General features: G+C 44.9%; 1 protein-coding gene across 3 annotated transcripts; it reads right to left on the minus strand.

The window, feature by feature from the left end:
- Positions 1-2,348: 2,348 nt before the first annotated feature.
- HAO2 (hydroxyacid oxidase 2) lies at positions 2,349-27,895 on the minus strand. 3 transcript variants are annotated; one of them, XM_047728288.1, is made up of 8 exons: positions 27,779-27,895; positions 18,152-18,290; positions 16,308-16,459; positions 13,500-13,783; positions 11,932-12,141; positions 6,710-6,868; positions 6,290-6,359; positions 2,349-2,677 (listed from the first exon to the last, which is right to left on the minus strand). In XM_047728288.1, the coding sequence occupies exons 2-8, from the start codon at positions 18,280-18,282 to the stop codon at positions 2,622-2,624; spliced, it is 1,062 nt and encodes a 353-aa protein (XP_047584244.1). In that variant the 5' UTR covers positions 18,283-18,290; positions 27,779-27,895; the 3' UTR covers positions 2,349-2,621. The 3 variants fall into 3 exon arrangements, with proteins under 3 accessions (XP_047584244.1, XP_047584243.1, XP_047584245.1); XM_047728287.1 differs by having other exon boundaries at positions 6,290-6,362; XM_047728289.1 differs by having other exon boundaries at positions 6,290-6,494; positions 27,779-27,871.

A 27,895-nucleotide genomic window follows, 5' to 3' on the forward strand; every position in this document is an offset into this window, starting at 1 on the left:
GTGCATTATGCTTAATATTTGATATTATTTGTGTTATTGGTCTAAACTGGGTTGCAAACTATAACCTGCAAGCTAAGACCAGACCACCATCTGCTTCTGTGAATAAAGTTTTATTGGCACATAGCCACACCCATTTGTGTATGAGCTGTCTATGGCTGCTTTCATGCTGCAGCAGCAGACATAGGTAAATACAAGACTGTATGGCCCGCAAAGCCTGAAATACTTATCATGTCCAGTCTGTTGATGAACCCATCAAAGACATTCTCCAGATCTGTTAGTGTTTTTGAGCTCTACAATTTCTTTTTTATACTTTCTTAGAATTTTCATCTCTCTGCTTAAATAACCCCTCTGTTCTTGCATGTTGTCTACTTTGTCCATTAGAGCTCTTAGTATATTAACCATAGTTGTTTTAAATTCCAGGTCTGATAGCTCCAACATCCCCGCCACATCTGAGTCTTGTTCTAATGCTTGTTCTGTCTCTTCAAATGGTTATCTTTTGCCTTTCAGTATGCCTTGAAATTTTTTTGTTTAAAGCCAGATATGATGTAATGGGTAAAACAAACTCTGGTAAATAGGCTTGTAGTGGTGAAGTGATGGTAAGGTGTGTGTATGGAGGAGTGTTGTGTAATTCTATGATTAAGTCACAGTCTTTGGTAAGCCTGTGCCCTTCTACTGTGACATTTACCAATGTTGCTGGGACAGGGTGACTACAGGGGCCTAGAGTTGGGTATCTTGCACCTCCTAGGTCAGTTAGGCTCTGGTAAAACCATAGCAGGTTGACATCTGGTAAAGAGGTTTCTCTTTGGGTTAGCCTTGGTGAGAACAGAATATTCTGGTGTATTTCAAAATGGTTACTTTTTCCTCCTCCTGCTGGAAGCTCTAGGGAATTATTCTCTGCTATTCACCATAAGATTCTGGTAGAGTTCCTAGTATGAGGGTAGGGACCGCCTATGAGTGGGACCCCATTTTAACTTTCAGACTCACCCACATAGAACCTCCAGCATCTCATCAATTACAGTTTAGGTGTTCTGACCCTGGTGCTGGTTTTCAAGATTTCTGCTTCTGTGTATTTGCCTGTCTCTCCAATTTTGGGGACAGTGGTTTTTCCCTCTGACCTCACTCTTCTGAGGTATCGAGAGGAATTGTTGATTTTTCAGTTTGTTCAGCTTTTTATTTTGCTGGGATGGACTGGTGACTTCCAAGCTCTTACACTCTGGATTGGAATCAGAAGTCCCCAAATAATTTATTTTCACAGTGAGAATCCAAGAAGATTAGTATTATTTGATAGATAAAGACAAAGATGTTTTGAGTCTTGCCAAACAGCTTGAGGACAGTGGAGCCGTAGTCTGAGTCCAAGCATCCTGACCCTGGGATGACTCTAAAGCTAATTGTCTTTATCAGAACACAATGTTTATCTCTTAGGTACCCAATATTCTGTTCAATTGTTGAAAATGTTCTAGTGGAGAAGCTTTCTTTGCCTTCTTTACCCATCCGTTCTAATGTAGGACATTTCTAGGAGTCAAAAAGTACCTTCTGAGATTTAATATATATCTCTTCAGGTGACGGTAGAAATTCCTCTGTCCACACTTCTGAGGCAAAGAGAACAGCCCTTTGGTACTATCTTTATGATATTTTTCCATGTTTCCCTTGGAATCTTGCATCTAGTTCTCTGAGTCTGCAGGAAAAGCAACTTAAAAAAATAGCACACACGTGTGTACAGTTATTATCAAGAGACATGTGCAGGGAGAACTTGTACTAGATTCTCTAGTACAAGTAAGCTAACATCCTTATCTGTAGACCGGATTGCCTTAATGCCATATGCTATTGTGATTTGTCTCACTCTTACCCCAAACCAATCTGGAATGACACAGTTAAGCCCCCAGCTGGTGGTTTCAGGGTTGTAGAGATGACCTGGCCATCAGCACCAAGCCCCATCTAAATCAGGGTCCTGAGCCTCTTTTCAAAGACCACGATTCCGTTAGGTGTCTACTACTGTTTTAAATGTTCTAACTACAATGGACTTACTTTCCATCTTTCATCTGGTTGGTCTGTCTTGTCCTGTTTGATAGACAGCTCTCGAGTATGATTTTTGTTGAGGAATATTTTATATGAATAGCTCTTCTGTTGAGAGTACAAATTCTCATAATTATTTCATAGAGGTATAGAGAATATATATGACTCCAAAGCCCATGTTTCAACTGTATTATTTCCCTGTTATCTACAGATTGGAGTATTATTTTGCTGGGAGAATATTTTTTATATATAGCCCTTCTGTGCAGGGTGTAAATTCCATTAGCTGGTTCATAGAGATACATAGGATAGGCAAAAAAATTAATCCACTATTTTAGTCATTGTTGATCCACGTTTTTAACATTTTTTTCTTTCAGAGCACAGTTTTAAGCAAGAGCATCTAACAAGTAGTGAGGCAAAGAAGAGCATGTCACATTTGAGGAAGAGGAGGGGTTTGGAGGGCCTGAAGCACAAGGGATAGAATGATCGACGATGCAGGGGATGAGCCTCTGGACAGGATGGGGCCAAGGCAGGAGGACATCACATACCACGCTTTGGGCTTGTCTCCCCCTGTGGGCAACCTCAGCGGTCTGGTCATTAGCCCTTTTTCTTTACAACCTGGAGAACTGGACCAGGTCCTGATTGATTTCGGTAACCAACCGGCAACCTAAAAGAATAGTTAACAAGTTTATTCTTTAAAACACCAGCAACCCACTCATTCATGGATAAGAGGATGATCCAATGGGAACAAGCCTGACTTGAGGTGCTCACCCTGAAAAAACATTATGGATACCAGATGAATATGTGATTCTGACTGCCTTGAGAATTACTTTGTGAGTCTGTGCCCGAGTCCTCTATCAACACTGTCATGCCAAAATGGCATAGTAAAATATAGAAACATATTTTAGCATTTGAAAAATCAGTTCATATGTGCCATAGATATACTTGGCCTTTATCTGAGTGCTGATAAAGCTCAGGGATCTAGGAAGTATGTCTCAGGGAAAACTATGAGTCGGGAATGAGAGATAGGATGAGTATTTCATACAGTGGTTGCCTTCTATGGGAAAGTGCTGCAAAAGGTAACATTTTTTTAGTGGAGGATCTTAATTAAAATGCAAAATTAGAACTGTTGCTGAGATTAGATGCAGGGATTGAAGAGAGTGATGTCGGATAAGAAGCATGAAGAGGAAGGAGAAAGGGGGTAATCCGTTGGTACAGACTGGAGAGTTGTGACCTTGAGTAGATGGGAAATCCCCGGTGATGATAAGTCAGAAAGACTTGAGTGCCACAATGTGTAATGACTAATTCAAAGTTTATTCCACATGTACGATGTGTGCACCTGCACATCCCAAAACACAAATTTAACAAAATGTATTACTTGCCAAAATATAACTAATGAGAGGGTTCTTTCCCCCTCTAAAAACCACACCTGGGTCCATCGCAAGGGACAGAAATGGCAGGCATGGGATGTGTAAGTAACCCACAGACTGAACTCATTCAGCAGAAGCAAGAATTTGGTGCCAGAGGCGGCTTTCCTCAGAATGGACAGTGGTCTTAAAAACTTTGGTTTTCCCCAGGGCAGAGAATAGGAGGTCTTCACAGGAGGCAGACCTATTCAAGGAGCACAGAGAAGACCAAAATATGATCTTGGGTTCTATATTGTAATAAAAGTAAAATTTAAGTGATGTAAAAATGTCTCACTAGTTGACTCAAAATGTCTCCCTTTTGAGACCATTGGACACATAAACCTTGGTAATGTTTCTGTACTTACTCTCCTTTCATCAGATTGGCTTCTGGGTCTCCTGCAGTCCCAAGGGCACTGCCCTGCCCTTGGCAGAGGCTCAGTGGAAGTTTGAGAGAGAATGCGTATTTATAATTTTTTCATTACTGTAAATTAGGAGGATACTTACACTAACATGTTTTGGCTACTTTCAAGTGAAGTGGGTAATTCCAAACAATAAACTTCAAGAAGGTTCATATACTTTTTAATTCAGCCTCCTCCCCTTATGAAGGCTAAGACTTTAGTGAGGTCCCTGTAGCCTCTGTTGGCCTGATTTGTATGTGGATATTTTTCAAGACAGTTGATGATTTTAGCCTTCCTATAAGTATAATTTCAGCAATTGGTCTCACAGAAAAACCATGACTTTTAAGCTGATTTGCTTTCAGCAATAGTACAAATAGAGGTTCCTCCTAGGGCTGTGATGTTACAGGGTCATAAGGGGAAAATGTCATACATCTTCAGGGGAATTCGGAGAGAGAAACGATATTAATGAATTCCTCCTGGGTGCTGATTTTGTGTCAGGCATCTTACGTGCATTGTGTGTGGAAGGGATAAGGGGTGACAGAATCTTGGGGATTTCATGCTCTGATTTTGCATTTTAGTGAGCTCCACCAAAAGCCCAGGCCCCCCTTCCCACCGCCAGAAATCCCTTCTTCCCAAGGACTAGCCTGGGGTAGAGACTCTTATGCAGAGGACACCAACAGATGCCCTGCTGCCTGAGTTTCCTATTCTTTCTCATTGCTGTCCCATGTTTGGTTGTGATTACTCATTTTTCCCTCTTTGCATTTAAAACAACACATTCTCATTGTACAACAGTTAGAAGAAGGGGAGTATAAACTGTCAGCCCTAAATGGGCTCACAATTCTGTTTTTTTCTCTGTCCCTTTTAAAAAAGGACACTCTCCACTCTACTTCAGAAGGAGATTTTCCAACCACTATTTCTACCCCAGCAATTGTTAAGTGTCAACTTTTGGTAAAATAAAAAAGCTTTGTTATTGTGAATTCCCCCAACAGGCTTCTGTTAAAAGAGGATCAGACATCATTTCTCAAAGATGGGAGAAAATATTTGGGGCAGCAGGAGAAGTCATCTCAACCTCTTGGAATCTGCAGAAGCGCATGGGTCTACCCATCCTTCACCCCTCTCCCTCCCAGGGGCAAAACACACCAATATGATATCTGTTCATGTTCATGCCCACCTCTCCATTATGGGAGAGACTTGGGGATACCAGGTCATTTACTAACTTATCTTCATAGGCTCTGAAGAGTATGGTTCTTGTCCAAAGTTGATGGTCCTTGTCCTCCATGCCTTGATCTATCCACCTCCCCCTTTTTTTCTTTAATTAATCTACTCAATGGGCAGGACGCTGGTGCTGGCACTAATGCTGATCTAAGGTTTCTAACTTGTATTACTCAAGCCCAAAAGTTTGAATCTGCAGCCCCAGGGGACACTACAAAGATAATTTAGACATTGAGTATAAGACTCTTGTCTAAATATCAGATCGAAACCAGACTTGAGAAGAACCTGAACATCTTGTCTTGGGCTCAACACATAACCAATGCTCTGTAACATTTATGGAAATAAGTTAATGGCATAAAGATAATATTGATTCCACACCGGAGCTCTTGATTCATTATTTCCTTACTTCTGGAGAAGGTGTCTGTTATTACCAAATTTTAGAACTGGGGAGGGAACGGAGGTCTCAGTGGGGTTCATCTTGTCTGTCCTTTCATGTTGTGATCAGTTAGGTCTACAGCAGACAAAGACAAGCAGAGATAGAGCCGTTGGCCACTAGCATTTGGGTAGAGCAGCTCTTTTCTATGAGGCTGCTCCAGGCATGTTAGGACAGTTAGTGTCCCTAGCCTCTGAGCACTAAGTACCAGAAGTATCCATCCTTCAATCTTTGCACCAACTGGAAAAAAATAAACTTGGAACTCTAAACCAAATCTTCCTAAAGAAGGCAATCATCGACGATCTTAGTTGAGAATACTATTTTGTAGGTCATCAGGATCCCAGGCTTTGCTAAAACGTATAAATTTTAGGAGCACTGCTTTATAATAACTTCCTTTTTGACTGAAGTCCACCAGCATGTAACTTCCAGATGTTCACATTTCTCTGGTCGTGGTTACACAGGACGGCACTTCTCCTGCTCCCCGCTTCTCTCCTCCTGTTGTGTCTGTCTCCCCACTTCCTCCATGCCCCCTCCTTGCCATAATTTCTCAACTCCCCACAGCCCATGAATGTGAAAAGATGACCCACAGAACCACACTCAATAAACCTGCAGGCCGGAGCATAAGGGGACCCTCTTTCCCATAATCTGAAATTTCATTTGCTTTCATGGCAGAGGAATCACATTTGGAGCGTGTGTTCAGTCTCCGTCTGGGGCCTCTCTTCCCTCCTCTCTCTTCTGGGCAGCCACTGGGCTGGGGAAAGGTAGCCACTCCTCTTCTGTAGCCCTCATGCCTTCAGCTCCAATGCAGGAAAAGAATTGTGAAAACTTACCTGTGAGGCTCATGGAAGTGTGGAATTCATTTTTTATAAGGTTCAAAACTTCCTCAACGCCATGTTCACCCTGCTCCCAAGATGGGGGTTGGGGAGAGACAAAAAGAAGCATGAAGAACATTCTGCGCAGGTGCTGAGTATCGGTTCTAGGTATGCTCTCAGCTGCAGCGGGGAGGACGAGGGTGTCTGTGAAATTGGAACTATGCTGGTAAGACAGGGAGGCAAAGAGGAAAAGACGGGGGTGAGGGGTCCTGAGAATGTACAGCGTGCTGCCAAGGAAGCAGGAGATGTGGGCAAGGGAGGAGCTGTCCCTCAGGGATCTGTGGCACTTGGAACATCAGCTCAGCTTGGATGGCAAACTGCAGTAAAGCGTGGGGGCAAATGAGAAGCCCAGTATCTTCCCGCTGGTTTACCTCTCACCTTATAGGCAAGACCCCACAGGATTGGTCTCCCTAGAAAGACACACTTAGCCCCAAGGGCCAGCGCCTTGAGCACGTCATTGCCAGTTCGGATCCCACCGTCCAGGTACACTTCCATTTTCCCTTTCACAGCGGCCACAACTTCTGTCAAGGCATCAATCTGAGAAAGAAACATGCATGGCTTGAGGGACTTCCGTTTTCACTTTCAGGGATCATGGGGCAGAGGTGCCCCCTCAGTGTGGGTTAGGAATAGGAAGTCCGGGTGTTGGTGATGTCTATGAGTTTTTTTCCCCTCCCATGCTGGACGCATGATTCCCCTGTCCTACCAGAGCAGTGCAGCTACATTCCCAAGTCCCAAGGACTTTCTTTTTAATTTTTAAAACTATTTAATTAATTAATTTATTTGAGAGAAAGTGCGCACACGAGCAGGAAGAGGGGCAGAGGGAGAGGGAGAAGCAGGCTCCCCGCTGAGCAGGGAGCCCCATATGATGTGGGAGCTCTATTCCAGGACACTGGGATCATGACCTGAGTGGAAGACAGATGCTTAAACAGCCCCCCAGGTGCCCTGGGAGCCCAGGGACTTTCTGCAGGCTCTCCCTCATGCCATTTTCTTCCCTGACAGAGTGCAGTTTCTCTCTAACTCACTTGTTTGACTATCTACAGCTCGGAAGAAACTCTTGGTTCTTCTTCATCCTAAAAGGGATATTTTCCATTTGTGGCATTCACTTTAATGTTCTTTTCAAAGTACATTTTGACCTTTTATTTTCTCCTGCCTTCTCTGTTTCCAGGGTGGCACAGCTAGGAATATTCTCCATTGCTAAGGCACTGAGTCTTTTTGGCAAAGCAAATGTGTCTGGACCACAGTGTGTTTTGTGTAACTGGGTTGCACATTGCTCCTTACACACCACATTTGAATAACTTGTTCCTGACTCCTATATGGTTTATCTGAGACGTGGGTTAGGAATGCAAGCATCAGTGCTGTTGAGGCAGGGTTGAAGACTCTGAAAGGCGAAACAAAAGCAGCTTACCACTTGGCCTGGTTTCTCCCCAGACTTTGTCTCTCACCTTGCCTCCCCAGTTCCAGGCTCTGCAGCTACGAGGCCTTGCCAACCCACAGTGCCCCAGACTGAGCCTAAGCCTGAGCACCTCCAAGTCTAAGAGGAGGGGTGACAGCAGAGTCTGGGAGCAGGGTCTTTGAGGACAGAGTTCTGGAACTACCTCAGGGCTCCTGTTCTATGCCTCTTGGACAGACAAATGGAGAGGAGGTGAAACTGAGCCCTGGGGCACTTCTGTTGCAGAAGAAATCAATGGGAATCCTATCTCAATGAGATCCTTTGGGTGACTGAGCAGAATATGAAATCAGGGAGGAAAGAACTTGGTACTCTAATTTACAAGTGCAGGAGAACTGAATACATTTTAGACTTACATGTGAGAACTGGTAAGAATGCATGTCCAGATAAGGGCATTTTTATAGCCCCACCATGGTATTACTTGGCATATTTCAATGATGTTGAGAAAAAGAAATAAACCTATCTGTGTAAATTCTTGCAGTAAGCCGGATTGGATGATGGGGCTGATGGAATTTGAGAAACAGACCAGGCAGTGAATTTTAACCTAGGGTCCAGTATTGCTTTAGAGTTAATTTCTATAGGTCACGATAGGACATTTATTAGAGCCTTCTGGAAACAACAGCTAGCTGACCCATTTCTCAGGTCCCAGGAAGAAATACAGGAAGTATATGGAAACTTCTAGAGATGGGAACCTCAAAGAGTTATACCCCTCACAGGGAGGGGTCTGCGGTGAGAGGAGTGAGGCATTGGCCTCCAGCACAAAATTTAGGGAATGCCAAAACACTCAGATAACTAACATTTTAATACTGTCAAACTTTGACCTGTGAGTACTTGTTTTTATAAATAAGTTTTTATTGGATCCGGGGCCAGGTTGACAGTGAGGCAGGTTCTTTGAGTGTAGGGACAGATCCTATCTTTTAAAATGTTGATGTTTTGTTCACCATGGATTTTTTGCACTGATTAAAATTTTTTAAAAGTGCATTTAGCTATTATTTGCCTTACTAAGTTTTTCTGGCACCTTCTCAAGTTCTGAGCCAGAGGTACCTCTCTAGCTTCACACCAATCTTGGCACTGTCCCCAGATGACCTTGGGTGGTTTTGATGTTAAGTCAGATGGCTTGGGAGAATGACATGTTGATCAGCATGATGGGGAAGGAGAAATTCTCTCTCTGAGTCCTGCCTTTGCCAGCAGTCATTCTCTATTGAGGAAACGCAGTGGGGAGCAATTACTCAGCCTCTTTCTCCATGTATTACTCAGTCCTCCCCCAAGGGAACAAGACTAGCTAAACTGATTCATGAGAGAGAGAGAGAGAGAGCCGATTGCATAATGTTTCATTAGAGTTATTTCGAGAGTCAGCATTCTACTCTTTTTGCTACTTTCTGGTAGTGGTCTCTTTTTTGCTTTCTCTTCCTACCCATAGGACTGCTCAGGACCTGCTATACTTTTTTGCATCCTGTTCTGCCAATTTCTGGGTGTGTGGAGGTGGCCTGTGGGCATCCTCGCAGAAGTCAGGTGAGAGAACTAGCATGTGCTCTGCATATCTACTTTCTCCTGGGGTCACAGGTCAAAATTTGGCATGGGAAGTAGGATGCCTGACTGTTCCCTTCAATCAGCTCTTATGGAGAGCTACAGTAAAGTGCCCCTTATCCTCCAACTGGGCTTGTTACTCTGTGCCTGTTCTCTCTCCATGAGAGCCTGGTTGGGGGGAAGGGGCGAGTCATCAGCACCTTAAACCTCCAAGCTTCACAAGTCTTGAAATGTACAAACCAGCCAATATAGCTTCTCCGCTTCCTGGAGTTCATTTTAAAGAAGTAATTGAGACTGTGCTAAAGATTTAAGGATGGTCACTGCTGCATTGCTTAAAATAGTGAAGGCTTGGAAGTCACTGAATGTTCCAACAATAGGCAGCTGGTTATATAAATTGTCCATTCATGCTCTACACTATTAAAAATGAGAGAAATGGGGTGCCTGGTGGCTTAGTCTGTGAAGCTTGTGCCTTTGGCTCAGGTCCTGATCCGGAGTCCTGGGATCAAGTCCTGCATTGGGCTCCCTGCTCAGTGGGGAGTCTGCTTCTCCCTCTGCCTCTCCCCACTGCCGGTGTTCTCTCTCTTTCATGTGCACATGTGCGTGCACATACAAAAAGAAAATAAATAAAATCTTTAAAAAAATGAGAGAAGTGGGGTGCCTGGGTGGCTCAGTGGGTTAAAGCCTCTGCCTTCAGCTCGGGTCATGATCCCAGTGTCCTGGGATCGACCCCGCATCGGGCTCTCTCCTCGGCAGGGAGCCTGCTTCCTCCTCTCTCTCTGCCTGCCTCTCTGCCTACTTGTGATCTCTCTGTCAAATAAATAAATAAATAATCTTTTTTAAAAAATGAGAGAAGTGTATACATTGAAATGAAATTATGTTCTTAATATATTGACAAAGTGAAAAGAGAAGAGTTACAAAATAGTATGTAGCTTTTCAAACCTAACATGTCATCTTTGCATTAAGAAATTGATAAAAAAAATCCCAAAATATTGTCATTAATGATAATCATGAAATTAGGGGTGATTTTTATCTTCTTTTTGCATATGTACCTTTTATAATTTATCTGCAGCGAACATGTTTTACTTACATAATAGAAAGGCCAAAAGAACTTGAGAGAGAAAAAACCCACTTCCCTGTCTTTCTTTTTTTTAAAAAAGATTTTATTTATTTATTTATTTATTTATTTATTTATTTATTTATTTATTTATTTGACAGAGATCACAAGTAGGCAGAGAGTCAGGCAGAGAGAGAGGGGGAAGCAGGCTCCCCACTGAGCAGAGAGTCTGATGTGGGGCTCGATCCCAGGACCCCAAGATCATGACCTGAGATGAAGGCAGAGGCTTTAACCCACTGAGCCACCCAGGTGCCCCTCTTTCTTTTTTTTAAAGATTTATTGATTTTTATTTTTAGAGAGAATGAGAGAGAGGGGAGAGAAAGAGAGAGAGAAAGAGAGAGCATGAGAGGGAGGGGCACAGGGAAAGGGAGAGAGAATCCCAAGCAGACTCCATGGGGAGAGCAGAGCCTGCTGTGGGGCTCAATCCCACGACACTGAGACCACGACTTGACCTGAAAACAAGAATCAGAAGCCCAAACCACTGCATCACCCAGATATCCCCACCCCACACTTCCTTTTTCTTAGAATGAATCAAGTAGTGATAGAAGAATCTCTTGGAAAATATAAGCTATATATCTCCAGGAAAATAAATCTCCCATCCAAGTACTAACCAGGCCCGACCCTGCTTAGCTTCCAAGATCAGACGAGATCAGACGCGTTCAGGGTGGTATGACTATAGACTCCAGGAAAATAAATCAACAATTAGTTCCCACTTAAAGATTCTTTCCTTGCCTGCCTCCTCTTCATTTGTAATGGACACAAATTCAGAAGGGGGATGGGGTGCCTGGGTGGCTCAGTGGGTTAAGCCTCTGCCTTCGGCTCAGGTCATGATCTCAAGGTCCTGGGATCAAGCCCTGCATCAGGCTCTCTGCTCAGCAGGGAGCCTGCTTCCCCCCACCCCCACTGCCTGCCTCTCTGCTTACTTGTGATCTCTGTCTGTCAAGTGAATAAATAAAATCTTAAAAAAAAAGATAGGGGGAAAATCACAGACTGTCATAGATTTTTAGAGAAGGATTCATATGGCATTTTTTGGTTTGTTTTACTTTGAAAGATGGTTATTTATTTGTTTAAGTGAGGTACTGCTCCTTCCCAGGATGTGTCATATGAGAAAACATGTTGTCACACTCCATGCACACAGGCAATCTTTAAGCTGAATGCTTTCCCCAGAAGGCAGGAGACCTCAGTGTCTTTGGAATGTCTCTCCCAACTCCACAACTTGGACAAGTTATGTAACATCTCTAAGCTCTAGGATCTCCCTCTGTAGAAGAGTGAGGAGGATATGTGTCTTGCAGGTCGGTTGTGAGATTTAGAGATGATATATGTGAAGTTTGTAAAAATGAGCTTAAATCACACAAGGCTGTTAATAATTAAAAGTTCTTGCGATTACCAGCATATGTGATCAGGGAGAGGGGAGTGTGGGCCAAAGCGTACAGAGTACCATGCTGTAAGCATGTGCACATGCATGTGCACACACACACACACACACACACCCTCTGAAGTTACCCTACTCACAGAAGCAGGAACGTCATCAAGCTGCCTCCCGCCGTGGTTGGAAACAATGATGCCACGGACATTGTGTTTCACAGCTAACTCTGCATCCTCTTTCGTCAAAATCCCTTTAAGGATGATGGGCAGTCGAGTTAGGCTCTGAAGCCAGGTGATATCATTCCAGCAGAAGGATGAGTCAATGGGGGACATCTGGAAATAAGGCGTTGTATGTCTCTGTGGGGAAGAAAGAAGAATCTTAGACCTGAGCTCCTTTAGGATTGTTTGATCCATTCCTAAACGAGACCCATTCAGATAGCCACATTTTATAAGCCTTAAAAGAGGAGTAACAAAACCAATGACACTTCCAGCTCCTTTTCCTAACAGAATTTGTGCAAAAAGAATGAACTGTCTCAACTGCTCATTCATTAATCGTTAATTGTGTCCCTGCTCTGCCAGGATCTAGGGACACAAAGACAAATAAGACACAGTCTCTCCTTTATTTATTTTTTATTAAGTTCAGTTATCCAACATAGAGTACATGATAAGTTTTTGATGTAGTGTTCAATGGTTCATTAGTTGTGTGTAACACCCAGTGACTCAGCCCCTATTCTCAAAGAACTCAGAGTTCAATAAGTGAAGGGGATGAACAAAAGCATTTATAGGTTGATATAACATGTTATGCTTGAAATATGCCCAAGGTTAGAAGAACTAAGAAATACTTGATGATCCTGAATCAGATACTACCTTATATGTAACCTTGGCTCACCATGTGAATCAAATACCCGTAAATCCCAATGTGCTTCTGGAATCTGAGATAAGGATACCAGAAAACTTCAAGGCTAATTTGTGGTTAATGAGTAGAACTGTGCAGTCGCTTGACTATCACAGCCACCCACTGGCTGAAAAGGCTGATATCATTATCTCTAGCCTAACCGAGGGGCCCCAGTGTTACCATGACTTTCTCTCTCTGGGGCATTCCATCCCATCTGACTGTAGGATTTTAAGGGGGAAGTAGCCTTTTTCACCTATTTCAGTTACCTATTTCACCTATTTCAGAGATTCCAAACAAGGGTGGTGCAGCTCCAGGAAGGAGTTCTAGGTGTAGAGAGGTACTGCCCTCAGTTCTCAAGGCAGCAGGGGGAGGGGCCAGGACTGGCTACTGTGGCTCTGTGGACCAGTCACCTGATCTGTGAGCATCCTCTTCAGGAGATCAGTTTACTTAAATGTGCCATCCAGAATTATCATTTTTTTAAGTGTCCCACAGTGTAGAAAACGTTGGAAGAACTTGATGAATTTCCTCTCCTATGCCATGGAAAATTCCTTCCCATAGCTTTCCTATTTCTCAGCACCCAGCTCTGGCAGAGCACTTCTGGTGACAGCACTAGCTCCAGGAGTGAGGACATTCTGTGTTATCTCCTGTTCACCTGATAGCTCTGGGGAGCAGGGACCAGTTCTGCTTTTTGAACCATGGCCCCTACAGTGTCTGGCAAGAGCAGACACTCAGTGTCTTTTTGTGGCAAGAGGGAAGGGAGGAAGGAGGAGAGGATTTATGTCCTGTCATGCCTGCCCATCGGATCTGCTCTCTCTCCTACCTCCTTTGGTGAGCGAAGGTCTTTCAGCAGTAAGTTCCTCTGTAAGTCTAGTTGGTTTCGAAAGTCGCATCTCCTGTTGCCCATTTTGGGTGTATCCACAGTGATGACCAGAGCTTTGAAACCCAGGGCTTCAGCCCTCTGGACCAGCTGTTTGTTGAGCTGCCGGTCTGATGTTGGGTAGAGTTGGAACCACTTGAGGCCCCTGGGGGCAGTAGCCACAATATCTTCAAGGGAGCAGCTGGCATAGGTGCTGACGATGTAGCAGATCCCGGTTGCTTGGGCAGCTGCAAAGCAAACGCCACAGCTCAGGTTGGAGGGAGGGCGGGGCTCTGGGCTGGGCTGAGATGCCCTCGGAGTCTGTGCCACCTCTGACCTGTTTGTACTGGAAAGGAAGACAAAGCTTGACTTCATTCTGCTTTCTACTGGGGCAGGGGGCATAGGGGAGCATTCGGTCAGCCTGGGAGGCCCCCTGCTATATAGCCTGTCTTCCAGACTCTGTCAAGATCCCCGGCTGGAGGGGTCCTTTAGTCCTCAGGATGTTCTTGGACATGCTGCTGCTTTCAGATGGGAGAATGGGCTGCTCATGAACTTGTGAACGATGCAGAAGGGAACTCAAGAGGACAAAGGGTGAGGAACTGTAATGCCAGTGGAGAGGACTGAGCTATGCACTGGAGAAAGCATGGTATCTGAGTTAGAAGAGTGCTCATTCTACTTAGCTGTGTGCCTTGTGTCTCATTTTCTTCTTCTGTAAAATGGAGGGAAATGACAACACCTCTCTTATAAGGTTGCTGAGAGATTAAACAAGGTACTAGATTTGGAAGCATTTTTATGTATTTTATTTATTATTATTATTATTTTTTAAAGTAGGGGCTGGTGGGGAGCTCACGATCCTGAGATCAAGACCAGAGCAAAGATCGAGTTGACGCTCAACTGACTAAGCCACCCAGGCGCCCCTGGAAGGGTTTTTAAAATTCCTAAGTGATGTGCTGTACACAGGCTTAGTGATAACGAGGTTGCCGAGGATGATGGCAACAGTGATGTTGACACTCACTGCCTACTGTGATCGTTGTTTTCAGCAAGATTCTCCACTAGGTCAATGTCACTACCATTCTGCAAGCCATGAGCCGAGAACCTGGCCTAATCAGGATTTAATATTTTCAGCTTCCAACATCAATAGGAGATACCCCATTCTTCGGACCCACTACAAAAACACGACATGTCCCACCATGAAGATTTAGTAAAGCAGTCATAGTTCTACAGGATATTTGTATTTTAACCTAGCCAGACTTGGCTTCTTTTTTTTTTTTAAAGATTTTATTTATTTATTTGAGAGAGAGAGATCACAAGCAGATGGAGAGGCAGGCAGAGAGAGAGAGAGAGGGAAGCAGGCTCCCCACTGAGCAGAGAGCCCGATGCGGGCCTCTATCCCAGGACCCTGAGATCATGGCTTCTAACCAGCCACTTGGAACTCCAGAATCCTTGGATTCATTGCTTCCTGTATCACGGAGTCAAAGGAAAAGATCCCAGGGAAGTCATAGGGAACCTGCAAATAAAATATTTCCTAGATGTGACCTAGAGTGAAGATTATAAAGGGAGGGGGCGCCTGGCTGGCTCAGTCGTTAAGCATCTGCCTTCAGCTCAGGTCATGGTCCCAGGGTCCTGGGATCGAGCCCCACATTGGGCTCCTGCTGGGTAGGAAGCCTACTTCCTCCTCTCCCACTCCCCCTGCTTGTGTTCCCTCTCTCACTGTGTCTCTCTGTCAAATAAATAAAATCTTAAAAAAAAAAAAAGATTATAAAGGGAGTCACAGGACTATTTTCAGACCCTTTCCTCTCCCTTCTCTTCTCATTATTTTTTGGAGGTGAGGAATAAGGGAAGAGAATAACGGGCTACTTGGAAGGAGACATACAAAGTAAGAAACTTTTTGTCATGTAAAATGACAGTCAGCGTGCCTGGGTGGCTTAGTTGGTTAGGCACCTGTCCTCAGCTCAGGTCATGATCCCAGGGTCCTGGGACTGAGCCCCGCATCGGTCTCCCTGCGCAATGGGAAGCCTGCTTTTCCCTCTCCCATTCCCCCTGATTGTATTCTCTGTCTCTCTGTCAAATAAATAAATAAAATAAAATAAAAAAAAGATAACAGTCAGCTGGGGCATCTGGGTGGCTCAGATGGTTAAGCATCTGCCTTCGGCTCAGATCATGATGTCCAGGGTCCTGGGACTGAGCTCCACAATCAGGCTCCCAGCTCAGCAGGGAGTCTGTTTCTCCCTCTGCCTCTGCCTTGCCACCTTGCTTGTGTTCTCCCTGTCTCTCTCCCTCTCAAATGAGTAATAAAATATAAAAAAAAAAAAAAGTGACAGTCAGTCAAGGAGGCGGGAAATGTGACATATGGGCAGGGGCTTTGTTAGGACTTCATGTCACGACCCTCTCCTCATCCTAAATTCAGAGACTTACCATTCAGCCCCAGCCCTGGCCCATGAGGGGGTCAGGTCAAAGAGAGCCCTATCCTTGAAGCCACCCTGAGAACCCCTTTCCCCACAGACAGTAAGTGGCCTGTATCCCTTCTTTGCAGGATGGCCTGCTTGATTTCCACATCTACTCCTCTGAAGCCGCCCTGTCTAACCGTTAGTTATGATGGAAATGGATGTTTTCTCAATCTCAGATGAAATGTTATGCAAATATCCCTCCTCAAGCCTGGCCAGATTGCTGTCCCTAAGCTCCTTCTGGGAGAAATCCCGCCATAGTTCTGAAGGATACCAGCATCCTTCAGGACTCCTGGGAGGGGAGCCTTGAGGGACAGCTGGGTCATACCTCTGGCTGTGCTCATTTCTCCATCCGGCCAGACGAGGCAGTGGAAACCCGTGGGCGCGATGCAAATGGGGGCCATGATCTCCTCCCCTTGGATTGTGGTCCGGGTGTCCACCTCTCGCACATCTCTCAGGTACCGGGGACGAAGGCGGATTCTGCGCTCAGAAACAAAGATCTTCCATCAGTGGGCTTATTCTCCAGCATGCAGCTGCCTGGGACCGGGGTCTCCAGATTCGGGTGTAGGTCTACACCAGACTGGGTCCCGAGAAACCGTGGTGGGTCAATTGGCTGATTAGGTTACATAGACCGACTTTCCTTCAGAAAGCCTTTCCCAATACCCGGGCCCTCATTAACCCCTCTTTCTCTAAACCCCCAGTGCACCTGTGGTCCATGCAGCCTCCGGCCTTGCTCTAACACAGGTCTGTGTCTTTGAGTCTTGCCTTCCTGAGCAGACTCTCAGTGCTTGGAGGCTTTGACTGATTGCCGTAATGAGGATCAGAAAAGAGAATAAGCGGGAAGGAGTTCTAGGCTCTTCCCTCACAGGTTAGAAACAAGTCTCCGCTGATGGAGGACAAATCCCAGAGAATGATCATGGTAGGGGCTTGTTTTGTTTAGTTTTGTTATTTTGTTTTTTGCTAGCGGCTAATTCATTTGACGATTAGACTTAACTACTGCTTTAGAAAAGGGTAGGGAAAGTCACAAATAGTAAATATGTAAAACACCCTTTTAAGTCCAATAGAGAGACTTAGTCTCAGGATCCAAAAATGCTTGTTTTTCACAAAATATTATTATTCCTACACACAAATGTGGAAAGGTTTTGCTAGATACATTGTACAAACTTGGGGAAGATGCAGACTTCATCTGTGAAATGGGAGAAATAATCCAAATTTCCTAATTGTCTCATGAAGGCAAAATGAGCCAAAGCAAGTAAGGGACCTAGTATAATTCTGAACAAGTATGAAAATTGCCGAACTTGGTGTTCACCTTGTATCCCATTTTTCTGTTTTCTCCTCACCTCTCTTATTACAAGGGGCAGCAAACTTTTACTGTGAAGGGTCAGAAAGTAAATATTTTAGACTCTGTGGACCGTGCAGTCTGTCACATTGACTCAGACCTGCTGTTGCGATGCAAAAGCAGCCACAGACAGTATGTAAATGACTGACCATGGCTGGTTCTAATAAAACTTTATTTATAAACACTGAAGTTTGCATTTCATATAATCTTCACCTATAACAATTTATCATTCCTTTTTTGATCTTTTTCAATCATTTAAAAACAGAAAACAAAAATTCTTAGCTTGTGGACCATGCGGACACAGGCAGTGGGCCTGCTGCCATGGCCTGTGGGCTCTTTTCCACCTTGTGCTGTACCCGCTTCTCTTCCAGCCCAGCTCTTCTTTGAAATCAGCCTCCTTTCACCCCTTAAGAGTCTGTGGGTCTCCATATTTCTTGTGTCCCCTCTCCCAACAGACATTATCCCCTTCAAGCCAGAAGTTTAGGAACTCAGGAGATTTAGGCCTACTCTGCCGACTTCTCCCCTTCCAGGTGACCCTGGACTCTTGTCCTGTCTTGTTAGGTGGCAGAGCTGCTGGGATGCAGAGGGAGGTTGACTCATGCTAGTTCTGCAGAGGCACAAAGATAAACTCTTTCTCCATTCATCCTCTCCCTGGCCACATGCCTCCACCTGCCCCCCAAACCTGCCAAACCCCAAACAATAACAACAAAACCCATGAATTTATCTTGAGTACTTTGTGTTCTTTGGAGGCAGAGAGCTGGGCTGCTACCTTCCAAGGACCCCTCACCCAGTGCACCTTAGCTTAACAATAGAAAGGATACAGAAGACCAGACTTTTTAAATGCTGCGATGTTATCATCCCGGGTGAAGCATTCATCAGATCCTCCTTCAATAAAATCCCAAGTTGACTTAGATAGATGCTCCTGGGCATAAGCCTGAAAATCTGTCAAACACACCAAGGGCATTTCTGGACCTTCAAAGGAAAAACCAAAACCAAACAAGACACTGAGGTTTCGTCAGATGTAGAGGAGAGGGTAAATGTGGGGACTATGTCCTAAAGCTGTTTGGATTCAACATTAACCCCCCAGCATTCCTTATCCCTGGAAGTAGAGCCAAAGATGCTGATCCCCGCGCTTCCATTCTCCTGCCCCCATACCCAAATGCTGATTAACTGGTTTTCTAAATATCCCTCATGTTTATCCCCTCATCTCTACAATTCATGGCCCCAGATTGAGTTGAGGCCCTGCCACCTCTTGTAAGATTATTACAAAAATGTCTTCTCTCTGTCTCTGAGCCTCCATATTCACTCTCTAGCTTGTCTCCCTCCAGCTTCCTGGATCTTTCTGAAATGTAAGTCTGATCAAATGCCCCTTTCATGGTATTCACAGCTTTCCTGGACCAGCTCCTAATGGTCTTACCAGCTTCATTTCTGGGTGGCTTTTCCTTGTCATTTGAGGCACTACAAGTGTTTCCTGAACATTCCCAAGGGCAGTTTCCTACCTCTTCACCCTTTGCGGGAGGAGATCATCAGGCTGGGAAAATTGGGGCTGAGCTGATATGATAACTTGGGAGTTCCTGGGAACCTCTAGAATGGTTTGCCTGGAGCTCTGGTTGGTATCAGAGAGAAGCTTATGGTCTTTGACTCCTTGACAAGGACATTGAACATATTCACTTTGAGACCAAGAAAGCAGCATGTGTGACCTCCACTCATTCCCACCCCCAAACCAAAGTAGATCTGGAGCTTGGTACTTTTGGTATGCCCTCTGCCCCACCTAAAGACGAAAGAGAGCATGGTTTGGGGATAGATCTGTCTAGTGGGGGCAAGGGGAGTGGGAACCCTAGCTACAGAGATGTCGAAGGCACTTGTTGCAGACGAGGACAGCATGTGGAGCTCCTGCAGGAGAGGATTCCAGCATGAAAGGGTGAGAATCTATAGTCCAGAGTGTTGGGCATCTCCCTGGCAGCAGCCAGTGAGGTGAAAATTAGCCAGAGGCTGTGAGTAGAAATGGAATGACTTTTAAGTCATTGACTGAGGGACAGGAATAAGCTCCAGGATCTAGGGCTTCAAACGTGAATGGGCTGGCTCCTCTAATGGACACGGAGGCCAAGGAGGCCAGATGAAATATGGAGTGTTGGGGATCTTGGTGGGGATAAGGGTGGGCCAGAACTGGTGGAGGGAATCCAGGGCCATGCTGGAATCTAGTCAAGTCCAACAGAGAAGTGACCCCAAACACCTTCCCAAGGAACTGAGCAGAAAGAAGTTATGGCAGAGCCCTTGGGATGTGCAGTGAAGAATCTGGAGCACAGCCACAGAGCCTTTATAGGCAATGCACTTTGTCAGTGAGCAGGCAGGGAGTTATTGAGGTGCTGAGTTGAGTTTGACAAGGTAGAGCAACCATGTCTAATTTATCTCATTCCTGCCAGACCTTTCAAGTCTCAGTGACTTTGGTTGAATGTGTTTCTCATTGTAGTTATCCATCAGTATCGCGATCACTAATTTAAACCTCTGTGTGCCTAAGAGTTAACATACCAGGCTCGAGAATGCTACCCCTTGAGAGGCCTGCTTGCAAAGTTGAACCTCAGTTGGAGTCTGGGAACTTGGATTTCAAGAAGGTTCCCACTACTCCCTGATAAGAATGGAATGGCCCACTGGTCTAAATTGTACAAACAACGTGGTTTATGCTGAACACCTGCTTTCCCTCTGAGGGTCTAGAATTTGGGCATGGGTGTGGCAGAGAGTGTCAATATGACCAGCTCCCAATAAAAGGCTTTGGGCAATGAGTCTCTAAAATGACCCTCCATGCTGGTCAGTGCTTCACACGTGTTGTCACAACACACGGTTGGAGGGATGCAGTGCATCCTGTGTAATTCCACTGGGAGAGGATGCTTGGAAGCTTATACCTGTTTCCCTCTAGATTTTGCCCCATGAGCCTTTTCCCTGTGCCAATTTTGCTTCTCATTCTTTCTCTGTAATTAGTCATAGCCTCAATGACATGCTATGTCCTATGAGTCTCCCTAGGGAATCCCTGAATTGGGACCCTCAACACACTTTATTTTGTTTTTGTGGGTTTTTTAAAAGATTTTATTTATTTATTTGACAGAGAGCACAAGTAGGCAGAGCAGCAGGCAGAGAGAGAGGGAGAAGCAGGCTCCCCTCTTAGCAGGGGAGCCCGATGAAGGACTCGATCCCAGGACCCTGGGATCATGACCTGAACTGAAGGCTGATACTTAACCAACTGAACCCCTCAAGAGCCCCCCAACATGCTTTCTATCCCCAGGCATTAGGATGGTATGTGACAGTGAGTTGCTGTTCACGAATATTCATTATTTGAATGTAACATTCCTCTATCTGTCATTTCTGCCTTGTTGGATGAGAATTCTCCACCAGGTTTCTACTTCCAATGTCTCAACAAATCTCCATCTCCTGGAAACTTCTTGGAAATAAATAGCCCAGAATCTTTGTATACACCAAACATTTTATTACCATGTTTCTATTTACCATTTCTTTTTCTGTCTACTGTTTCCTTTCTACTTCCCTGCGAAGTAGATAGAGAAGTCATTAGTGTCTTCATTTTGTATTTGGAGAGACTGTGGCCTAGGATATGGAATAACTTGTGAAAGATCAGGCAGTAAAGTGTGACAGTGGAAGGCTCAGAGTCACGTCTTCTGATAGTCTCTAAAGACAGACATTTTTTTTTTTTTCGATTTCATGGTGTAGAGCAGAATAGTTGGTTGACATTAATCACTTGTTTCATTGAATTTAAAAGGATTTCACAGGGTGAAAATACAATTATGCATTTTTGTCTTTTTATATCTTTTTAAAGTATTGAGCCCAGTGGATTTTTATCAGAGGTCCAATATGAGGCCTCTAGTTGAACAGAAGGGCAACTTCATTGTTCAAAGCCTTCCCCACATGTGGAAGGGAGACTTAACACTATATGTTTTTATGTATCTCAGTTTGATCCATACCAAACTTAAAACCACCAGGAATTCAAGGGAGGATCCAAGTTATCAAGTGGTTTTCTTGTATTCCCATTTTTATTGATCTCCGCTGCAGTATTTTTTCTTCTTTTCTCCTCTATCTCAACCACCCAAGAGGAAGAGAAAATGGAGAAAAGGATAGAAAGGATAAAAGTCTTTTGTAAGAACTTTAGCTTATTGTCAGCCATTTATTTTCTTCAGGCATTTTGTCTCTTGGTTAAAAACGGTGAGGCATGACTAGCATATGGGAGATGAGAAAGTTCAAACGTAAGAGCAGAGGACATTCAAGGTACACATTGCTCATGACTGGAAGGTCAAGTAGTTTTCTCCGACTGAGAGATAAAGAACAACATAGACTATGACCAGTGGGCATTTCAAGGCAGATCTTTTCTTCAAGATTGCCATTTGTTCTAATGCAATTAGGCGAGATAAACAAGTTATCTGTCTTTGAAGATTTTAAATGACTCGTAATTCATGTTGGTGTCACTTTAGGAATCTGGTTTATCAGAGCTTCCACTTGTGTGAGAAACCCCTAGGTGTTCTATAAAAAATGTCAGGGTGGAAATCACAGGGCAGGTCACTGAGATACAAGGGGGAGCAAGGCTTGCTTCAGAGGACTCAGCTCCAGGTGCAAGTGCTTGATGATGAAAGGTGGTGTCCTTGAAGACCCTCTGGCCTGGTCCCCTGAGAACTTATGCCAAATTTCTCAATGGAGTGGGAGAGATAACATCAAGGCTATACTTTGGGGACCTTGTCTGAGAGATTACACTGTTCAAGGTTGGCAGAAAGTGCTTTAATCACTGTATGTGGGGTGACAGCATCAAGGAGAGTGGCTGCAAAGCCTACGGCCATCACCATAGCAATGGTAGCATTGGGAGGGGAGACATGACAGCAGGAGGAGGCCCTGGTAGTAGAATGTGTGGTGGCAGAGGGAGGGGGAGCCCAGGGCTGGGGCCACAGTCAGTGTCAGGACCAGAGAAGACATGAATTGGCAATGGCTATAACTGAGGCTCATGAGCTCCTAGAGAGTCCTCCAAATGGGGAGGAAAGGTCAGGGTAAAGGAGTTGGATTTCTAGAAACATCTGGTCAGATATCAGTGTCTGTAACATTCGGGTGGCCTAAGGAACCAAGGATTACATCTGTGTGGGAGCAAGGGAACAAGGGGCCCAGGGTGGGTCTGACAGACACCAGTCTCATCAAATGCTGCAAGAATGGGCTTAGGTTTCTCTCAGCCCAGGGTCAGTTCTGGTTTTTCTCCTGAGCCCTCACATGGCATGAATGGAAGACTCAGGAACCCTCCTGGGCCACGACGGCCATTTTAAAAAAAATCTTTATTCTGTTTCATGTAATAATCATCTCTCCTCTTCAGCCCACCACTCCTCCATTACTCCCATTAGCTGGTTTTCCTTTTCAGGAATTAAACTTCTCTTGACCTGTTGTCATATTCTACCATGAGACGTAGAATGTTCTGGTTTTTCAGAACCTCTTCTGCAGGAATGATGGGAAATGACTCGTGTCTTTGTTTTACCCCAGAAGCTTTGTTTATCACAAGTTGAAGGCATTTTTGAGGTTCTGAGGGGAAACACATTTTTATCAGGGATATGCTTGGCCTGGAGCCATTGTGACCTAATTAGGTCATGAACTGCCCACTATCCCACCTCCTCAAGACTGCAGATCCTGCCCAGTGAGGATTAGAAGACAATAAGAGATGCAAGGGACATCAAAGAGAGGGAGAGATGTGTGCCACCTGACACCGTAGCAGAATTTAAAACGAACCTAGGTCTTCTGTCTCTACATTCAGTGCTCTTGCTGACATAATAGATGACTCTTGCAACTTCCCCTGGATAGCCTGGCCATGGTCCCTGGATTCACTGCACCTTATTTGAGGACTAGCTTCTCATAAGGCTGCGGGGGGCACCTGGGTGGCTCAGTCGGTGGAGTGGGTAACTCTTAATCTTGGGGTTGTGAGTTTGAGCCCCATGTTGGGTGTAAAGCTTAATTACAAACAAAACCTTAAAAAAAAAATCCTAACTCTTCCAGAGTTTTATCTACGCTGGATTTCATCATTCCAGTTCATCCTCTACTCCTTCTGACCCAACTTGGTTAACAGGTATCAGCCAGAAAGGCTGAGGTTGGAGGTAGAGCCCAAATGGGACCAGTGAACTGGTCAGTAGACTAGTGATGGCATCAGGCTGGGAGGCAGCCTGCTTCAGGGAGGTTATTGACCATTAGTAGGTACAAGAGGATAGGATAGGCAAGTTACTTCCTCTCCCTAGGCCTCAGTCTCTCATTTGAAAACTATAGGTTTTTATATACTTCCTTTTAATCTTTGCCAGGTTTGAAGTCATCAGAAATTAAAGATTGGGCTGAGGTCCTTGGTGTGTGTGGGGGGGTGTCTTCACAGTCTGTGCTTCTCTGGCCGGTAAATGCAAAGACCTCATTTAAGTGACGCTGTGTTACTAGATCACCATTTACTTTGTGGCAGTAAAGTTCAGAACAGGGAACCAGCATATCCTTTGGGCTTCTTTCCTAACATCAAGGAGCTGGGTACTCACAGCTTTCCTTCCCTCTTGCCCCCCAACCTTGAAGCCTCTCTTTCTGCAAGCTGCTCTGGCCCTCTAGTGCCACCTTATGCTTCAGTGGGGAACTGCTTGACGTATACAGTACAGCTTCCCGTCTACAAGCGGGTGTGGGCTCTCACCCAACATGTGTTCCCAGCTCCCAGACCCAGGGATTCCATCTCACTACATGTGTATGCTTCTTCCTCCTTCCTCAGTTTATCCAAACCACTGGCTGATTTTCTTCCTCCACCTCACCCCTGCACCGGAAGTCTTTCTTCCCTCTGCTTCCCTTTCCAGGATCTTTCCCATTTCTTTTCCCTTTTCCATTTGCAAACCAAAAATAGCTCCGTTGTGGTGAATGAGATTAGTGCTATGTAGTCTCTTGGGTTAAGAACACAAATGTTAAAAAAAAAAAAAAGTTATGATTCTTTACTTAAAGGGTCTCTGAATTCTCTCTTCCTCTAATTAAGCCCGTTTTTCCTCATTGTCCTCATTCATGAAAAATAAAAGAAGCTATGTATTACATAATTTTCTTAGTTTTCAGTTTCGGCCTGTGACTAGGAATGCAACTGCATTGCTCTCTACTCTTTTGCGTTGCAAATATGCCAATTTTCTGTTACTTCGCCCACCCAGAGGGTATTTCCAGTGACCTGGGAACCCCACCACGACTTTAATGGCATTCTTTCTATGGGAAAATATGTGTTGGGTTCCAAACAAATAACTTCCAAGTAGAATCTTGGAGCACAGCCATGTTGTAAATTGCGTGCTTTTTCCGGGGGCGTTGGAGACTGTTGAGGACATAGTGGGAGACCTTGATCCAAGTGCTCATATAGTGTTTTGAAAGGTTGGGGATTTCCCAGTTCTATTGAGCAGTGGAATAATTTGATTACACAAAGACCCTGGGAGACAGCATGATGGTCCCTTGATAATAAAATGACAACGAAATTGCAATCATTTATCAAGTGTTTTACGATGTGCCATGAACCCTGTAGATCGTTTATGTGCATCCCTACTTCAACCCTTATAACAATTCCCAAACATAAATGTCGTTATCCCCATTTCACAGGTGAGAATCCTGCAGTTTAGAGAGATTCGTTAATTAGTACTTTGCCCCCCATCACACATGGGGTGATATGTTCTGACTTCCACGGCCTGGTTCGTAAGCACCATGAAAAAAAAAAAAAGCAAATGTATACAGCCAAGTGTGGTTTCTAGAATGAAAGAGTTGGCATTTCAATGCCATGGGCATATGTAGCTTTGCTTGCCAACTTCCCTCAACAATCTGCAACTCCATGAGAAAGTAAGAAAATTTCCTTATTTGGCTGGTCATAAACAATAACCAGCTAAGCGATGAAGCAATCCTAGCAATCTAAAAGCACTCTTAAATACATTATACCATTGGATGCCTCCGGGGAGACAGTGATCAGAAAGTAGATGTGCCACAATCCCATCTTAGAGAGGAAAAAGTTAAAACCCAGAGAAGCCAGGGGAATTATGTGTATGCACACATGATGAGAATAGCAAAGCCTGACCAGGAATCCTTCTGACTTGCTGTGGGTATGATTGAGCTGGAATAGAGCATTAGTGGTGCCTTAGGAGACCTTTGGGTCTCTATCTTGCAGGGTTGGGAGAACTGCATAAAGCGAGCTTGGCCAATTCCCACATAATCTAGGCTATTGGGAAAGGTATCCCAGAGGGAGATCACTCCTCCTGCCTTTGCATTTGCTCAAACAGATGGCATGTGTGGAATAGACCTCACAGACTAACCTCCTAGCACCTCTCACTATGGCAATGACTCCAGATTGTCTTTCTGAAGGCCATTGCCTACAGCTGCTAATGATGTTCCCTAAGGTATTAACAGCTGAGGGAGTCCATGGAATCAAGAAGACAGACTCTCTGGGCACCTGGGTGGCTCAGTCGGTTAAGCGTCTGCCTTCAGCTCAGGTCATGATCCTAGGGTCCTGGGATTGAGCCCTGCATTGGGGCTCCCTGCTCTGTGGGAAGCCTGCTCCTCCCGCTCACACTCCCCCTTATTATATTCGGTCTCTTGTCTCTTTCTCGGTCAAATAAACAAAATCTTAAGAAGGAGAAGGAGGAGAAGAAGAAGTGGGGGGAGGAAAAGGAGGAGGAGGGGGAGGGAGAGAAGGAGAAGAGGAAGAAGAAGAGAAAGAAGGAGAAGAAGGAGGAGGAGGAAGAGGAGGAGGAGAAGAAGAAGAAGGGGGAGGAGGAGAAGGAGGAGGAGAAAAGGAGGAGGAGGAGAAGGAGAAGAAGAAAGACTTTCCTAAGGCCCACTTGGCTCAACCTCAGCTCTGCTACCTGCTCCCCATGGTTGTGTGAAAAAAGATTCATGAAAGAAGAATATTAAGGCCTATCCCACAGGGCCCTTGTGAGGACTAAGTACTCCAGCCTACGCGAAGTTCCTAGACCAGCGCCTTATGTCAAAGAGTCCCCAGCAGATGGTGCTTCACAGGCGTTATTACCTTTGCTGACGACACTGGCATTCTCATCTGAAGCTCGGGAGCCTCAGTTCCGTGACTGCGTAATTTGGACCCTGTGTCAGGTTTACTTGTTAGTTTACCCAACACAATTTCCTGGGTACACACAGTTGGCCAGGAAGGCAGAGACCTTGACTGCTCATCATAGGCAGCCCCCAGGTGATAAGAGACAGGCAGGGCTCTGCCACTCGTTCTGGCCCGTGGGCTCGGGGTGAAGTAACAGGTGTTAAACCCCGGGCCAGGAATTAAAGATGATGCATGACCTTTCATCATTCTCTTCTTTTGGCTACAACAGTGTGAAGGCTGTGCTCCCTGGAAGGCAGAGCTGTGAGATAAAGACAGCTTTGGTCCCTGAATCACCATTTGGACAGGAGTAGCCCTGAGGACCAGCTGATTTTGTTGTGGCCAAGAAATACATATTTATGAATTAACTTTTGGGATGCCAATCTCTGCTCTCAAGAAGTTTACAGTCAAAGACAGACTTCAGTAGCTCATTCCCTGTCCGTTGCTATGGCATAGAGTTTAACAGGAGTCCCTTCCTGGGGGATGCTGTCTGGGGATTTAGGAATATTCCCATTGTTTCTCGAGGAACACCCACAGATGATATCCTACTCCATCGAGTTTAGACAAGCTCCAGTTCTCAGCTACCCAGAAAATGAGGAAGTGACTACCTTATAGAGATCTTGTACAAATGAAAGGATTCTTCACGATGCAGAGTAGCCTGGTGGTTAAGAGTAAAGTTTGGGGACCTTTGCCTCCTGTTTGGAGGTAGGAGAAAGCAGAAAGCCATTTCTCCTTCGATTCTATTTCAAGACTCTTTCTGTCTTGTTCCAGTGATCTATGTGTCTATCTTTATAGCGATACCACCCCAACTCCATCACCATTCTTGGGCAGTTTCCTCCAGACTGATCTACAGATTCGGTCTGACCCAGTCACAATCCCAGAAGGCTCTGTACTGGAGGGAATGGTTAACTAGTTCCCTGCAAGCTTATTTTTCAAAGAAACAACCCCAGTCCAGTTGTTTGAGAAAAGTTAACTTCTTTGCCTTTTAGGAGCGACAGCCATGTCCCTGGTTTCTTCTGCCAGTGCTCAGGAAGCAATGGTCAAATTACAGTGTACTTCCCCAAGGGCTGGAACTTTTCCCTCTTAAGGACACCCGTAAATATTCCGTTGAGTGGTTTCTAAGACTTAACTTCACTAGGCAAGAGCTTCTCTGTAGTGTCTTTGAAACAAAGCCTTTTGCCAGTCCTTTCAGGGTCCTTTGACCTGTCTCTATACAGCCCCCGTTGGCCACATATCTCCCCTTGAAAACTCACAGTCAACACCTCTGATGCCCACACAGTCTCCGGTCTCTCTTCTAGAACTCCTGCCACTTGGTCTGCTCCCCCTCTCCCAAGCACACAGAAAATGCCCCGGAACAAACCTGATGTTAGCGTCTTCCAGTCTCTGGGGAGAGTGGTGTCCAGAGGCAGCTGTGGAAATCCTGACTCACTGCTGGACGTGGCAGGAAACCTAAGTCACTACCCAAAACTCCATGAGT

This window comes from Lutra lutra, chromosome 4 (assembly GCF_902655055.1).
Source record: "Lutra lutra chromosome 4, mLutLut1.2, whole genome shotgun sequence".
NCBI classification, from domain to species: Eukaryota; Metazoa; Chordata; class Mammalia; order Carnivora; family Mustelidae; genus Lutra; species Lutra lutra.